We start from the raw sequence: 18123 nt of genomic DNA, 5'->3' as shown, positions 1-18123 counted from the left end.
GGTAGTGTCGGACCCTGAAGGGAGATATGTGATGGTCATGGGCAACTTATATAACAGTAAAATGATTTTGATAAATGTTTATGCACCCAATGTTGATGATAAGGAATTCATGCAAAATCTATTTGCATCCATTCCCAGTGTGAACACTCATAAAATTATAATGGCTGGGGACTTTAATTGTGTTTTAAATCCACTCTTAGATAGGACTCCTGTGACAGGGGGGACGACATCTAATACTGCAAAGATAATTACACAGTTTTTAAATGATCACAACTTATCAGACCCCTGGAGGTTTCTTAACCCAAACTCAAGAACATACTCGTTCTACTCACCAGTGCATTATAGCTACTCAAGAATTGATTATTTTTTTATAGATAATAATTTCCTGCCTACAATTAAATCATGCAAATATGACACAATTGTTATCTCTGACCATGCCCCTCTAGTCTTGGAGCTAAAATCAATAAGCCCCTCGTACTCACCTCGCAGATGGCGTCTTAACCCTCTTTTATTGGCAGACGAGAACTGCACAGAATTTATATCCAAACAAATCAGCTTCTTCCTAGAGACAAACACGTCTACAGAGGTTTCTGCAGGAACACTCTGGGAAACTCTAAAGGCCTTCCTAAGAGGCCAGATTATTTCATATCTTTCCCATAGAAATAAATTAGAAACCAAGAAAGTGTCAGAGCTAAGAAATGAAATTACTAGAATAGATGAAGAACAAGCCAGGCGTCCAAGTGAAGCTCTTCACAGGAAAAGGCAGGCCTTGCATACAGAACTTAACATCTTAACAACTAAAGAAACTGAACAACTTATTTATAAGTCTAGACAGCATTACTATGAACACGGAGAAAAAGCTAATAAGCTTTTAGCTCAACAAATTCATAAACAAGAAGTTCACAATGCAATACCAGTAATCACCAACAAGAATGGAGAAGAAATCATCGACCATAATAAAATAATGCACACATTTAGAGATTACTATAAGTCTTTATATTCCACTGAGCCCAAAGAAGACAACACGCAATCTAATGCATTTCTGGATAATTCACAAATACCACAAATAGATGCTTTAAGTGCTGAGGAACTAGATAAACCTCTAACGCTAACAGAATTACTAGACGCTATAAAGTCACTACAAAGCGGGAAATCATCAGGCCCTGATGGTTACCCCGTAGAGTTTTATAAGAAATTCTCCACTCAGCTAGCTCCACTCTTATTGGTAACATTTACAGAAGCTAAAGACCACCAAATACTACCCCAAACATTTCGACAAGCATTAATCACCGTCTTTCCTAAACAAAATAAGGACTTGTTACAATGTGCATCATATAGACCAATTTCACTCCTGAATAATGATGTTAAGATACTCTCAAAAATCCTAGCTAGAAGGATGGAGAAAGTGCTGCCCTCAGTAATATCACAAGATCAAACTGGATTTATTAAAGGCCGACATCTATCTTCAAATCTCCGACGCTTGTTTAATGTTATATATTCACCAGCAAAATCAAACACCCCAGAGATATTACTATCATTAGACGCAGAAAAGGCATTTGACATGATCGAATGGAATTACCTTTTCACTGCATTGGAGAAATTTGGGTTTGGCCCGAATATTTGTGCTTGGATTAAACTACTGTATACCAGTCCAGAAGCTTCAGTTTGTATTAATAAAATTTGCTCAGACTACTTTAAACTAGAACGTGGTACCAGACAAGGATGTCCCTTGTCGCCACTGTTGTTTGCAATCGCTATTGAACCACTGGCGGTTCACTGCCGAAATTCTCATCAGATAAAGGGGATTGTCAGAGAAGGACTGGAACAGAAAATTTCTCTATATGCAGATGATATGGTCTTATATATATCGGACCCAGAAAACACTGTCCCTGCTGTTTTAACAGCACTAACAGAATTTCAAAAGATATCTGGTCTTAGAATTAATCTGAATAAAAGTATACTCTTTCCAGTGAACTCACAAGCATATAATATTAAATTAGACACCCTACCTTTTACCATAGCAGATCAGTTTAAATACCTAGGGGTAAATATCACAAGTAAACATAAAGCTCTTTATCAACAAAATTTTGGCGTCTGTATGGAAAAAATTAAGCAAGACTTGCATAGATGGTCAACCCTTCATCTCACTCTAGCCGGAAGAATTAACAGTGTTAAGATGAATATCCTTCCTAAACTTCTCTTTTTATTTCAAAACATTTCAATATATATCAATAAATCGTTTTTTAAACAGTTAGATTCAATAATAACCTCATTCATTTGGAACTCAAAACACCCACGTATCCGAAGAGCGACCCTACAAAGACCTCAGGCAGAAGGTGGCATGGCTTTACCTAATTTTCAGTTTTATTACTGGGCAGCAAACATACAAGCCATAAAAACCTGGACACAAATAAATGCACATACACAGGCTTGGTCTGCAATAGAAGTAAAATCCTGTAGTACTTCTTTATATTCCCTGCTTTGCTCTCCAATAAATGAAAGTTATCGCAAATATACTAATAACCCAATTGTGCTTTACTCACTCAGAATATGGAACCAAATTAGGAAGCATTTTAAGATGGAAAATCTTTTATCAGTGGCACCTTTGCAAGGGAACCACCTCTTTCAACCTTCGCAAGTATATCCAGTTTTTAATACCTGGAAAAGTTTTGGGATTAAAATGCTCAGAGATCTTTATATAGACAACATATTTACATCTTTTGAACAATTACGTTCAAAATTTAACCTCCCAGCTACACATTTCTTTTACTATCTTCAAATTAGAAATTTTGTTAAACAGAAATTGCCCGATTTCCCCCACCTTGCACCCTCCACAATGCTGGAAAAAATACTGCTCAATTCCGAGGAAACAAACACTATTTCCGCAATATATAAAATCTTATTAGAGTCCCTACCTTTCAAAGATCCAAGAGGACATTGGGAAGAAGATCTCTTAATCAATATATCAGAAAAGGAGTGGAAGGTAGCAAAGCAGAGAATTCACTCGAGTTCTATATGCGCAAAGCATAGAATTATTCAACTAAAAATTATATATCGAGCTCATCTGTCTCGCTTAAAACTGTCCAAAATGTTTCCAGGCCAGGATCCAACCTGCGAGCGCTGCAACCAAGCTCCTGCCTCACTGGGTCACATGTTCTGGGCCTGCACCAAACTAACATCATTTTGGACAAAAATTTTTAAGTGCCTCTCAGACAGCCTTAGTATCACAATCCCTCCTAACCCACTAACAGCTGTGTTTGGTGTCCTTCCAGATGGACTTGAATTGGAGAAGGACAAACAAACGGTGATTGCATTCACTACACTCTTGGCACGCAGACTTATTTTGTTAAATTGGAAGAATCCTAATTCTCCTCTTATAAGTCAGTGGGAAACTGATGTTTTATATTATTTGAAATTGGAAAAAATCAAATTTTCAGTTAGAGGATCTGTACAAAATTTTTTCAAAACTTGGCAGGATTTAATCAATATTATTTTAGAATAAGAGAATTAACTATTATTGTATTTAACTCCCTTCTCCATCTCTTATTTATATAGATATTTACTTCTCCCCTTCTTTTGTCTAATGTTGCCTTATTAAAAAGCTTAAAGAAATTTTCCTTTAGCTAAGCTCTCCTTCTCAGGGATGGGGTTTGATTTGTTTTCAAATTTGTTGGGTTATAAATGGATCTGTTTGTATGGAATGATTACAATGAAAATTAATAAAATAAAAATATAAAAAAAAAAAAAAAAAGAAATGACAAGAGGGTCAACATCTGAAAAACAAATATTTGCTTTCTCGTCTTAAACCATTATACAAATATACTTGGGAAAACCTGGGTACTTCAACTAATATAAAATAAAAGGAATGTTTTTCACTCTTAAATGAGGAATTCTGCAAGGATATTTGGACAATAGGAAAGTTACTTTAGCAGGTAATTTTATTTTATACATGTATGCATTTAGCTTTTTTACACAAGTTATAATATTCTGAAATTTTTGTACTGAACACAATGAAAATCTTAAAGGAATACTTAACACAAAAATGATATTTTTTATGTTACTTAATCCATTGCAGTTTGCGGCTATGGTTGAGAAAAATTTTTCACCTCACGTTTTCGTGGAGAGAAGACCTAAGTAAAATTCAAACTGAACAGAACCCAATAATGACCAACTCTGGAGAACGGCAAACAATGTGAAAAACATTCATGGAAAAAAGAAAAAAAAATTTCAAGTAACCTGTGCTACATAATCCACATGTTTGTTATCCATTTACATTCTTAGAATGTGCAAAACAGATGCATTTTTTGCTAAAAACTATTAATACTTAAATTTGGAAAACTCAGCACTAAAGATAAATAAGAAAGACACATTTTCTGAATACTGTGCATTTGAATTGAAGAAAAGATTCTTGATCAGTAAGTGGGGGGTTGTGGGTTTCTTCAATTCAAATGCACAGTATTTTGAGAATGTACCTTTCCTCTTATGTCTAATTCAGAGTTGTTCAGACGCAAGTATTAATAGTACTTAGCAAAAAATGCATGTACTTTGCTGTCCTGAGACTAGATAACGGACATGTGGATTATGCAGCCTGAGTCACTTGAGAACTCCCATTACACCCCCTCCCCCCCATGGACATTTTTCCCCAATGCTTGCCATTGCCATTTTTTTGGGTGGAGTATTCCTTTAAAGCCTGTGACTTTATAGCATTTGTTAAACAGAAATATAGCGTGTTAATTAAATTGAATACATACCTATTTTGACGTGAATGGTTTCTTTCAATGCATTTTTTTTTTCTTTTCCAGATCAAAAGGACTATATGGAGGTGTGCCAGCAAAACTTAACTCTGGAAAACCTGGCAGTAGCTGATAAAGTGGTCTGTAATGTCTGTTACACAGGGAAAGGAACATGCAATTTTATCATTCTTAGTAATGTATTCCAAAAATAATGGCACAGCTTCAAAAATCAAAGATGCAAAATAAACATAAAAAGGATATACCTGCTTCTGTCTTCAACCTTAAGGAAAGGTTTTGCCAGTCTTCCAGCTGAAATAACATTGTACATAGGGAGGAGGGTCAATGTGTCAACCTTTTCAAAAAATAAACAACTGCTCACTTGAAAAAGTAAGACACTGAAAGAAATATCTTTCTCTTACCTTTAAATTTGCTATTCAAGGGCTTTTCAGTGTTATTTTTCCTTGTCTAAATACAGAAAAATATCAAATACATTAGAAAAAAATTAAACTTGAAGCACAGACTTCAATATCTTACTTCACAAATTCCTACACTTCTAATAAATGGAGCTCAGTATCCCTAAAACATTGCAAATTTTATTTCAGTTTCAATGGATTAATTTTATTTAGCGACATAAGTCAACTTAGACAATAAAATAATGACAGTGCAAAAGTCAAAGAGTTAGAGAAACATTAAATGAACAGTTAGTAGAATTCAGCATCATCTTCACAAGTTGAGAGGTTTTGTTAGAGAAAATACCTCTTCTTCCATAGTTACAAAACAGCTTAGGAAGTGAAGCAACATTGTTATTTTTGCCCAGGTGAAGTCAAAGTTCAGACTGACCGTCTTTGTCACTTCATTTAACAGAGTTACCAGCAGATTCTAATCTCAGTGAGTTTAGGGAGCTCTGAGGCTACAAAAGCCAGAGCTGCATTAGTTTTACCTATAAGTCTAAAAGAAAACCACATGCTGTTGCTTACAATCTCCAGAAGAATAAGACAATGTGACTGGTGTTTTTCTAAAACATGCTCTGTTTACAACCACAATTAACATCCTGAATGACCGTCTATGAATCAAGACCACTTTTCTACAACAGGTACACAAAAATGTGGGAGACTAGCTGTAAAGCATCACTTCTCAAGACATCAATTAACCCCTTAGATCAGAAGCCACACTCAAGTACACCCTGACACTTACTCAAACCCTGATAGTTTAAATCTCCAATTGATTTTAAGTAATATCTATGGAATATGAGAGGTAACCACAGTACTGAAAAACAGGTTCTCTAAAGCTTCAGACATCAGTGTTAACCATTAGGTCAACTTTGTTCCTGCACAAGTGTAAGCCAATGACACTTTGTCTTTATTTGTGACACATTTACTTGATAGACAATACATGCCATACAAACACATCTCTGTCCAATATCTGTCAAAATAATAAACCATCAAGCATATATTAAAACAGCCAATATAAATACAAATGCATAGCTGCAGCCATTACAATATGGATAGGGGATTTCTTTTTTGAAGCACAAAAAAAGCATATCATTTAGGCAGAACAGTAATGTAGTTATTAGCACTACACAAAAAACAAAACAAACAGATTTGTGTAAAATTTAAATAAAAATATTAATGCTATAATTAAACATTCAATTGTAATTCCACAATTTTTATAAGTGCCTATGTGGAAATGAACCGATACATTTTCAGTTTTCAGAAATGCATAATTTCAAAACTTAAGATGTATTCAAATGTGAACTACACACAGTTTGAGTACACTTGCAACTCAAGGAAATAAATTTGTGAAGTTCACTTAATACTGATTAACAGTTATGCAAGTAACAATACAATCTAAACCCACGGTTACATGACGAAATGCAAATATGCAAAAAGTTGTAAGGATTCAGCTTCTTTCAGCCCTTATTTAGCAAAGCTGGGGGGAGGGGTACTGGTCAAATATTGAAATTACATCATTTCAAACTATTTTTCTGAACAGATGTAACAGATGCAAAATTAATGATTTTCTTATCATGAACTAGACTATTACAATGATAATGCCATATTTAGTTAAACGTGTGTTTGGTCAACTGCAGACTGAATAAAACATCAAAAGCCACTCTTATCCTTGGTTACTTAGAAACAGATATATACACTTTCAGCATAAATAAATATAGATATAATCAGTAAAAAACTCACTGTCTTTTTAGAAGTCGTAATTACAGAGTCTCCAGGAAGGTCTTTTCTTTTTCTTTCAATGTAAGACTTAATATCTGAGCACTAGAGTTAAGCAGCAATAACATTTTCAAAATGTTAACATTTTTGTGATTTTAAATGTATAAGGGTCCTTCAAAATGGTTTTCCACTTTTTGGTTTCCAAGACATTTTGTGAGGTAGCATGGTGAGAATTTTCAACATTATAATCCTTAATACTTTTAACCTTGCTGTCATCATGCAAAATTCAACCAAGTTGTGAACATGTGTAGCTGTGTATCAATTTTGACTAAAGAACTGTGGAGTGCCATGCAATTGGCTTTATTTTTTTGTAGACCGAAATTATTAAAGGAGCTGAAATTCACATCTTACTGTGTACATAGAATAGAAATGTTAAAAAATGGTAAGACAAGTTAACATGTATGCAGAGTGCTTGGGACAGTTGCTAGCATCAAACAGTGGTGAAAAGAAGAAAGAAAATAAAAATATTGTCCTCAATGAGAGAAAATTAACATTAGAGGAAATTGCTTTATAAATAAAGGAGACTGTCAATCTGCTTATGATAAAAAAGTGGAAAAGGCTGTGCATAAGCTTCATAATCAACTAAAAAACTTTTTGAAACTTATAGAACACTGAATAAGAGTCTGAGTGAAGCAGATAGACTAGATAATTTAACACAGTGATTTTGAAATGTCTCTAAAATAAATTACAAAATAATCAAATGGCGGAAGCTTTTTGAAGAACACTCATTAAAAAAAAGGAATAGTCTTAAAACCAGAGTAAAGATTAAGAAACATAAAATAAAGAAAGTCACTTTCTTGAAAATGTCCTCTATACTGTAAACTAAAAAAATTAAAACAAATGCATAAAGTTTATAACCCTAATAAAACAAAAATTTGTAGTACACCCATCAATGTAGCTCACTATGTCTGGAAACAATGAGAAGGATACCATCAACATAAAGAATTTTGACTCCCCAAGCCAAAGCATTCGAAAGGATTCGCTTTGCAGGTATGAATTCCTGAAAATATATATTTTTTGGAAGTTGCCATTACCCAAAGAGATTAATAAAGTCAATTTACATAAATACATTTGAGTGATTACAAATTAAAAAGTTAACCAGCAATGAAGAAAAAATTTATATGAAAATTTAGACATGACTTTGTAAAATATAAGAAAACAAAGTGGGTGAGGGAGATATAAAATTTCAGCATAAAAACAGTGATAATATCAGAGACAATTTATCTTAATGTTTGCATATTAAATTTATATTAAATGTATTGATAGTGTTTTCAGAAATTGAAAAACAAATACAGTATTATTTAATCAATGGTATAATCAAATCCAAACATCATACTATCAGTGCCACATGCCATAATATACACTGATATTACTTAAAATATTTCTATGTACAACATTCAACTCTAAAGATGGGTTTATAATAAGACACTTCAAATGAAGTTTTTTAAGGTATCTGACATTGTTTGTGATAGTTATTCTTGAATGTATACATTCGGGTAACTTTCACTTAGTAACACTTAGCAAAAATAGACTATGATTTATAATGGTTTACGGAAATTTCGCCTCTCACATTTCGCCTCCATGATATTTCTCTCCTACCCCAGTAACTTCTAATACCTACACCCAGACGTTTTGAGTGTTCGAAGTTTCTAGAAAAAATAAAGCGGATAATCATTCTCAGCATTCAAAACTGATTTTCCTAATTTAAATAATGATAAAAAAGCAATAGTGCATCACTTAAATGAAGCGCTCTGTAAACATATATAGATTTTTATTTCGATTAAACGAATCCAAACGATTTTACAAAAATTAATATCACATGCTGTTGCAAAAATACATACATGAAATACAATTATGTACTAAATTAATCTTTGTAATTTTAATGTTCACAAAAAATGATTTCCATTTATAAAATTATTGATTAGAACTCAAAGTGGTATGCGATGCCTCTAAGGTAATTAATTACACTACGATTTTCAAAATTTTGGGGTATTCCTTTGATTCCAGTAGAAATAGCAGCAAGTAGTTGTGTAATTTCGAAATCGTCCGATAATAAAGTTGATATTAGGTTTAGTAGCAATTCAAAAATAACACTTTCAGTGAGAAAGTAATACACGATGCGGTGAGTGGTGACAGAACAGTTTTGATATTGCGTAGTACTATACTAACCTTTTATGGAGGCAATCACGCATACTATTTTCAGGGGAACACGTTCATATGTGAGTCTTATAAGAACACTACCTGAGTGAACATTTTTATATTTTCAATGTTGGGTAAGGTTTATTAAATTTTTAATTTCAATTATAGATATGTACATAAATACCAGGGCAAAATATAGTGGTGGCAAAATGTGCTGGGGTAAAATGTGAGGGGCGAAATGTGGGGGCAACTTATCTGGACGGCTATTTCTAATACAGTACATTATATTACATTATGTGTAATTGTAGTTTTTTTTAAACTTAGTTATTCCACAATTTTTATAAGTACCTATGTATACAAAATTGTAGAATAACAATTACAATTATGTGCTTAACCACAGAATGTTTCTCTCATAACTGATTAGCTGGCCTTGACTATACTAATTACATCATCCTTCAACGTTAATGCTGTACCATTTAGAACATAAATCATTAAATGTACATACTGTATATGGTGCAAAGTGAAAAGTAAAACTTATTTGCTGAATTGCAAAAAGCATATACAGAGATTTTGTCTGATACAGTATTTCAAATACTTAAATACATATAATGTATACTGGTATCCTGTGTTATATATGCTACCGTGAATTATACATGCTTTGAACTGAGCCCTTGTTGAACTGTGTGCTTTGGAGCAACATCTAGACATGCTGAGATGTACATAAGTACTGTAATTTTACTACTACTGTACTTCAATGACTTAGAAAATTATTCATGTGTGTTGACTCTCCTGTTAAAATACTTTTATTTGACAGATAGATAGGACGTCATGTTAAAAAAGTCTTAGAATTTTGCATATTTAATTATATAGAATATACAGTAAGCTGCATGTAAACTATAGTTATTTCAATATGCAATGATGACATTTCATTGAGGTTATGTACGGTATGTGTTTCAGTATAATATATTTTTATTATGTAAGAAAATATATTAGCCAATAAATAACTTGTTCTCTACTAATGGTTTAAATAGATCTGACAGTGGTATTTACCTGCTCTTTAATAACTTTTTCGACCAAAGACTTTCCTCTACTTGTCTGGGCCTATAAGGGATAGCAAAAGTAGAATTTATAACGTAACTGTTACAAAATTAACAAAACAATAAATCATAATGCAGTCGGTGTTCACATAATAAAGAAAAAAACATTACCACATCAGCCGCAGTGTGTGAGCCTTCTTTAAGGTTGTTTTTTTGACTACTAGGACAAGGAGAACTATTTCCTGTGGCATTGAAAGAATCAGGACTCCTTGCTGGAGAGTTTATTCCAAGGCACTGTACAAATTTTGCCTCTTTTTTGTTTGTAACAAGATAACGAATGTCCTTGCTAAAGAATCGTTCGATATTCTAGAATAAAAACAAAGACACATTCAGTAAAAAATACCTCAACAAAATAAGAATCAATTATTTAATGAAAAGAATCATTACTACATAAAAACTTACTTACCCCACCTAGATTTAGAATGTCTTTCTCTAATATTTCAGTTGATTTCCCAAATGGAAGATCTAAGTAAAACACTTTTCCAGAAAGTGGTTTTAAAACTGGCTGAGAAGATTTGTTTTTTGAATCATTTACTTTACTGACTATCCCTTTATTTTTATTTTCCAAAATTCTAGCACCTGTAAATAAAAAAAAAACCAAACATGTTAAAACATTTACAATTTGTAGTACATTCTAAAAAAATATTTTACTTTAATAAAACATACTAAACTATTTAAGTAGAAGCAATCCAATATATATTAGATGAGTGGCTCATACCTAATTATACTATTTATTTAGTCCAGTGCTTCGTAAATGGTTTCCTAATGTAGCCAAATTTTATCCTTGCGTGCTGTCAGCACAACACTCTGACTAGTCTGGGGAGATGGTTACTGTTGTCAGTTTTTCCATTTCACTTCATTAAGGTTATTTCAATAGTTTACTTAGGTTCACTCACTGACAGCTAGTACTAATACCACTGCAGGTTGTGGACAAACTCTCAGCTGCCTGCTGTAAAGATAGTGTTCTTGAGGGGTTGGAAAGCCCTTGAATTTCACTAAAACTGGTACCAATTTTAAAAACACACGTGTCTCTGTTATTGTATCAACATAAGCAGATTTCCACAAACAAACAAACAGATTGTAGAAAAGAAGAGGGAGGGCCATGTTACTAAATGCTATAGCAGTATCAACATGTTTTTTCAACTACGCTAATCACTGTCACTTTCAGAAGTAGAAGCTATTTTAAAAACAGTTTTATAGCAACATGCAAGTTAAGGACCGCTGTTAGGTACTGTTTTTGGCAGAAAAGCCAACAGCCACACTTAAACTGAAGTACCTGATGAATTATATATGGTTTGTGTGTAAAACAAGAACAGCGCATAAAAAGATCTTATACAGAAACTACATTTTTAGCTTTTCTTCTTTGATCATGCAAATTAGAGTTATATAATATTATATCAAATTATATACATTGAGCAGAAAAAGTGCTATAAAAATTTTCATTAATGAAGACAGGGACGTCACAATATCAAAACCTTTGTACTTAATACCAGTCAAATGTTATGATGCTCAACAGCTTTCGATACCACAACAAAAACAGAAATCCCATTCAATGGTTTGCAATTAAAGTACATCCAATTACTGAGGTAAATAATATTGTGCCTTTTTCTGTAATGCAATATAAAATATATAAATAGTAACAGTAACAACAGCCTTAAAATACTGGGGTACTCATCAAGTAATTACCCAATTATAATTTTAGTAAACAAGTATTGGCAATCATAAACATCAAAATACAATGCAAAGCTTTAATTTTAGTGTTTGCCAGAGATTGGGATCCCCACAGTGTAACAACAGATGAGGAGATTATAACTTGGGGGTTGGGGATTTCAGCATAGGGTGTATAAAAAAAATGATATGTTATGAACTAGCTGATTTATCTTTCCATGTGCACATTCTAAATGTATTTTACATTTTCTGTTCACTAACTGAAAACTAATACATACTTAAATTCCAACATTATGTACTGACGAATTAGTGAATTCCAACACAATTCAACACATTTCCATTTAAACCAACTCTTTAAAGCCACTTTTGTAATAACATGCTTTTAAAGTCTGGCTTATCAGTAAACTAATCGGTTAGGTTTGTAACATTTGCTGTGGTATGATTTATATTTGCATCATTAGCTGGTTAAATGTGTCAAACTGCTGGGGTTTCAATTTCCAAATCTGTCTGTCCATTTATAATAAAAAAAAATAAAAAAAATTTGTCCTAGCTCTAAGCTTCCTATGTGAAATTAAAAATGTATCAGTTTTGCATTAATCCTTTATTTCAGAACTCCTGTTAAACCGCATTTGTTTTGCTGTTTTCAAGGTTTCTTGTACCAGAGATCAGACTTTATTATTGCTTATGCCTGTGTACAATTCCAGAATTTGAAAATTACTTAGGCTGTTCCTATATGTACTCAGTGTTAAAGAGCATTACATTCTTTAACATACCATTCAAATACATGACGTATGCTTTCACTTATAGGCTATACCAGGGGTAGGCAACGTCAGTCCTGGTGAGCCGCAGTGGCTACAGGTTTTCATTCCAACCCAATTGCTTAATTAGAAACCAACCATTGCCAATCTCAGACCTTATTTAATTTTATGGCTTGTTAGTCTGTGCAATGTAAGACTCTTATATCGTAGATTTTTTTCCTTTCCAAGGATATCATCCAAATGATATGAAGCCTAAAACAGATCATTTTCAGTCTGTCACATTTGTGTTTTATTAAATCAAACAGTGCATGATGAACACACACAGATGTAATTGGAAAAAAGCTAGCTGGAGAACTGCTAGCTGCTTTGTCTTTTACATCTTATTGCTAATAAGGAGCAATTAAAACACTGAATGCAGCAGTTTAAGATGGAAATAAGCAATTAAGGTTGGAGAACCTTAACAAGCGAGACCACTAAAATGAAGCATCAAAATGTCACTTAAGCAATATGTGCTTCATCAGCAATAATTGAGTTCTCGTTAAAGAACCGGGTTGGAACAAAAACCTGCACATACTGCGGCTCACCAGGACCGACGTTGCCTACCCCTGGGCTATACCAGTGTTTCCAAAATGTGGTCCTGGGGACCCCCTGTGGCTGCAGGTTTTTGTTCCAACCGGATGCCTAATCAGTGACAACACCTGATAGCACTGATCTCATTTAATTAGCTGGTATTTTTTTTCTTTTATTCGACATTCAGAAAAGCATAGCAGCATAATTTTTACATTTATAAGACATTTAGAAATATTTCTGCTTTTGCTATAGATTTAAATGCTTAACTCTCTTTTGTTGATTTCATTATACTTTGCCCTTTGTGCAGTTTTTCCCCCTTCGTAGTATAATGACAATTTAAAACGAGCAGATCAGACACCCAGGCAAACAACACTGAATAATCAAAGGCTGCAACTACTTTAGCGTCAGACCCAATAATTAGTAAATAATGGATTAATTAAACAATTAGAAGATCTAGAAAAATAGAATGAAAATCAAGATGAAAATACTGTTAAAAAGAAAAACAATACATTATTCCTATATAACTGCTTGGTACATTTTAATATATATATATTTTTTTAGCAAACTTAGTTTTCTAATTTCTATATTGTTCCCTAAACTCAGAACTTGGGAAATATCAGTTCACTTAATTAGCCCAGGAGTTCAATTAAAAACAGAAGCTGGTTGGAACAAAAACCTGTAGCCACAGGGGTTCCCCAGGACCGAGTTTGGGAAACACTGGGCTATACTATACATGAGCTATATTAATGAACATTAATTTGCCTTCAGAAAGCAAATGAATGACACATATTCAGTATTTGCAGATACTTATTTAGCAATGAATTATGCTGTGTTGATTGTCCTATTTTGGGTGATTACATGTCTCTGTTAATACAGGACATGTTGTATTACTTATTACGTATTATTTATTTTGGTATTAACAAATGGAGAAACTCATGACATCATTGGTATAGACAAGCCAAATTGCAAATTCTTTTGAATGTTCCATTGATGTTTACTTGCTACACCTGTTGTTTTCAGGCAGTCCTCCCACATTTCAAAGTCCAAAATGCCTAAATGGGAATGTGTGCGGCGCACCCAAGTGTGACGGTGAACTGTATACACTGGTTAGAAGATAGACAGATGATTGGATTGATGAAACATTTGTAGAAGTGCTCAGTACAATCAGAGAATGAATGCGAAGACTCCACTAATTTGTCAGGGTTGTGTGGATCACTATTTAAAAGTGATTAATCTTGTTATCTTACTGACAAATACAAATTAAATTATTACACATCATTTGTTCGGTAATGTTATTTTGCTCTGAAAGCATGCACAAATCTGTTTTTGAACTATGTTCATAATGAGATAAAAGTGGCAATAATGCGACCCAGTGTGCATATTTTTTAAATAACACAATTCCTGAACTTGCACGCTGAAATTTTCTTACCAACACAAAAGCATTTTCAGACACGACCTCTGCCGTTTTACTTTTCGACATGTGTTCAGGCAGTGTTGTATCATCACCACAGTGAGCTATTTTTATACGTAGTTTTAACTGTTTTTATCATGTATTACTGTGCGTTCCAGAGTAATTTATTTGCAGTCATGAACAAGTGCAGTAATGACTTTCCTAGTACAGTACTAGCAATACTGTAAAACAGCTGGTACCCTATTGCTTTCAGTGCTTTGGTACTTAGTGTTTAAATATTGGTTCTTTTGACATTCATAATGAAGATACATAGAGGACCACTATAAATAATCACATCTTACACCTTTCTATACAATCCGAACCTGTAATACTTACAGAAAGGGCTGCTACACATAAATGACTTAATCAAAAAACTCATTATAAAAAAGTCCTTGATTAATATTCACCTTAATGAGTTATCTGTATTATGGTGGAATGTAATGAAAGCATAGATGAGGGTCCGAGAAAAAAGCAACAGAAAATTTCAAATTGTTTGAAGGCATTTCACAGTGGAACTGAAATAATGCACTGATTCAATATACTGGATTGGATTGGTACTGATACTGATCTGAACCACTCCCTATGCCCAGCCGCCCCATACCACCAGCACTTCAGAACAGGTAATCCACTTGAAGCTAAACATGTTTGGGCCTGACAAGTACATGGGTGGGAAGTCATCTAAGAAAAGCTTGGGTTGCTGCTGGAAGATGTGTTGGTGAGGCCATCGGAGGCACTTACCCTGTGGTTTGTGTGTGGATACCAATGCCCCGGTGCAGTAAAAAGAACAGTGTCCTGTAAAAATTTGCAGTGTCTTTCAGATGAGATGTAAAACCAAGGTCCTTACTCTGTGTGGTCATAAAAGATCCCCTAGCATCTTTCGAAAATAGCAAGGTGCTTCCCAATGTCCTGGCTAAATTGCCCACCATGGCCTGGTAGTTATCCAAAATCCCTTATAGGCTAAATATCTTTCTCACCCCTTAACCACCTAATAGCTAATGTGTGGTTAATACACTGCATTATTTCCTTTTGTTAATAGAAATATACAGTACCTCAGAAATGCAGAAGGCAAATTTTCTGAACATTTGCCACTTCAAAAATGGATGCATTTGGAAAGTCTTAAGGTTTTTGCTTATAAGTTTATGTTGGTGTCCTGTAGAGAATATTTTAAACTGCAAGAGCAGGTGGTGCATTTTTTTAAATTTATTAAAATAATGTTTCTCTTAACAACACAATTTCTTGTTTCAAATCAATGTAGGTTTGTGAAAAAATAACCAAATATATGCTTTATAAGATCACTTTATTACACACATACCACCATTAAACAAATTATCTTTAAACTGACACACAGTAGCTCTCTGTGTTATCTGGGTAAATAAATGAACAGATATCAGCATTTGATTGTACATTTGTGAGGTTTTCGTAACCTTAGCTTAAATAAAAATCATTGCCAAAGACAAGTTTATGAGAAATACACAAGATCTCATCTAAAGAAAATGAAAATAAGAATGACATGCAGCCAGTGAGCTCATAGGCATGTGTCATCAAAGATGAAGTACATAAAATTACAGTTTATAAAATGGTCTAATTTTTACAAAAATGTCATAATAAAAGATGTTTACGGTAGTTAATAGGAATTTATAATACTTTTAAAATAACATTACAATTTTTAAGAGTATATTTTCACATTGTTTTCCTGGATGTAGTGATGGAAACATAAACCTCATAATGGCAAATATCACAAACCCCCCAAAAAAATAGATCTGTGACAAATCGGAGATGAAACAGTGTTGTTACAAATCAGCTTTAAAAAGTTTCTGTAAATGAGATTATTAACCAGAGTAATCGGCTGAATTTACTAATAAACATGGGAATAATCTAGCAATGTTTAGATTCTGATTTTGTTAGTTATGATATTAAGCAATATTAAATTTTAGTTACCAAACAGGAATGTGAGAAAATAAATTTGATATGTGCACACTGTAATATAAATAAAGCTAGTCCATGATAAAAAAAATCATTTGTTATAAAGTCGACAATAAAATACTCCATATATTTAGTTGCATGGAGAATCCTCACTGTCAAAAAATGAAACTAAGGCCCTGTGTGAAAGCCAACTTAATGAAACACATCTTTTCTAAAGGAGTTAATTAGGTTTATCTACTGCAAAGAAATATAGAACAAGGTGAAAAATATCTGATATGTGGCATTTACCAAATAAAAACTTGAAACTAAATTAAATCTGGATGATAAATTGGACTGGACTGCCAATACTGATTCTCTGTGCAAGAGAGGACAGAGCCGGCTATACTTCCTTAGAAGACTGGCGTCCTTCAACATCTGCAATAAGGTGCTGCAGATGTTCTATCAGACGGTTGTGGCGAGCACCCTCTTCTACACGGTGGTGTGCTGGGGAAGCAGCATTAAGAAGAAGGACGCCTCACACCTGGACAAACTGGTGAGGAAGGCAGGCTCTATTGTAGGCATGGAGCTGGACAGTTTGACAGCCGTGGCAGAGCGATGGGCGCTGAGCAGGCTCCTATCAATTATGGAGAATCCACTGCATCCACTAAACAGTGTCATCTCCAGACAGAAGAGCAGCTTCAGCGACAGACTGCTGTCACTGTTCTGCTCCACTGACAGACTGAGGAGATCGTTCCTCCCCAAGCTATGCGACTCTTCAATTCCACCCGGGGTGGGGGGTAAATGTTAACATTATTCAAAGTTATTGTCTGTTTTTAACTGCATTTTTATTACTCTTTAATTTAATATTGTTTTTGTATCAGTATGCTGCTGCTGCTGGAGTATGTGAATTTCCCCTTGGGATTAATAAAGTATCTATATCTATCTATCTATCTATCTAAATCAATTAAACTCCGGGGGTATTTTGCTGAATCCAGAGAAGCAGTCCACAAAAAAAGTTATTAAAATATGCAGAGGTTGCACATCTCTCAGAAAAAGCATCTTTTTAAACTGACACACCTCTGTCACTGAATGAAGAATTAGCGTAATATGTCTGGGTCATGAAAAACAGCCTGCTCTTTACATATGGTTTAAGACAATACACTACATTATTCGAGTCTGCTGAAACAAAAAACTCTAGCTCTTTCACAATACTCTGGTCTTTAAAAGATAACAGATCACTAAATCCTAACAATGGGTAAATGAGTTTACAGGAGATCTGCATTGTTTTAATAAAATCTACAACATACTAACCACTTGCAAGTTCAAATGTGACCATATCTATATGAAGGGTGAAAATCTGACTGGTCAAAAAGGGCAGCAAAGTTTTTAAAGAAATCATCCTTAAATTCTCAAAATTTCCTATTTGTTAAGAGGCCAAAGTACCAACTTCAAAGTTATGGAATGTAATTGCCCTGTTATACATTTTTAATGCAAACATTAATAACCTAACATATTTAAGATCATTTGGGAAAGTATTCACAATCTTATGTTTTTGAAGAAGTTTTTGTATTTTTAACT

The 18123-nt window shown here is 33.7% G+C and overlaps 1 protein-coding gene across 2 annotated transcripts in view; it reads right to left on the bottom strand.

Annotated features, from left to right (window-relative positions):
- The window catches only part of dbf4 (DBF4 zinc finger), a 95717-nt gene that overhangs the window by 7447 nt on the left and 70147 nt on the right, over positions 1–18123 (bottom strand). For both annotated transcript variants that reach the window (XM_051936031.1, XM_028817135.2), the window contains 8 exons: positions 10604–10776; positions 10309–10503; positions 10151–10201; positions 7892–7961; positions 6926–6999; positions 5153–5198; positions 4997–5042; positions 4752–4884 (listed from right to left, as the gene is read on the bottom strand). In XM_051936031.1, coding sequence (XP_051791991.1) covers positions 4776–4884; positions 4997–5042; positions 5153–5198; positions 6926–6999; positions 7892–7961; positions 10151–10201; positions 10309–10503; positions 10604–10776 — 764 coding nt within the window. In that variant the 3' untranslated portion in view covers positions 4752–4775. The remainder of the gene's footprint in view (positions 1–4751; positions 4885–4996; positions 5043–5152; positions 5199–6925; positions 7000–7891; positions 7962–10150; positions 10202–10308; positions 10504–10603; positions 10777–18123) is intronic.

The sequence above is a fragment of the Erpetoichthys calabaricus genome, chromosome 13 (genome assembly GCF_900747795.2).
Source record: "Erpetoichthys calabaricus chromosome 13, fErpCal1.3, whole genome shotgun sequence".
Lineage (NCBI taxonomy): Eukaryota > Metazoa > Chordata > Cladistia > Polypteriformes > Polypteridae > Erpetoichthys > Erpetoichthys calabaricus.
This window is presented reverse-complemented; position numbering and strand designations above follow the sequence as displayed.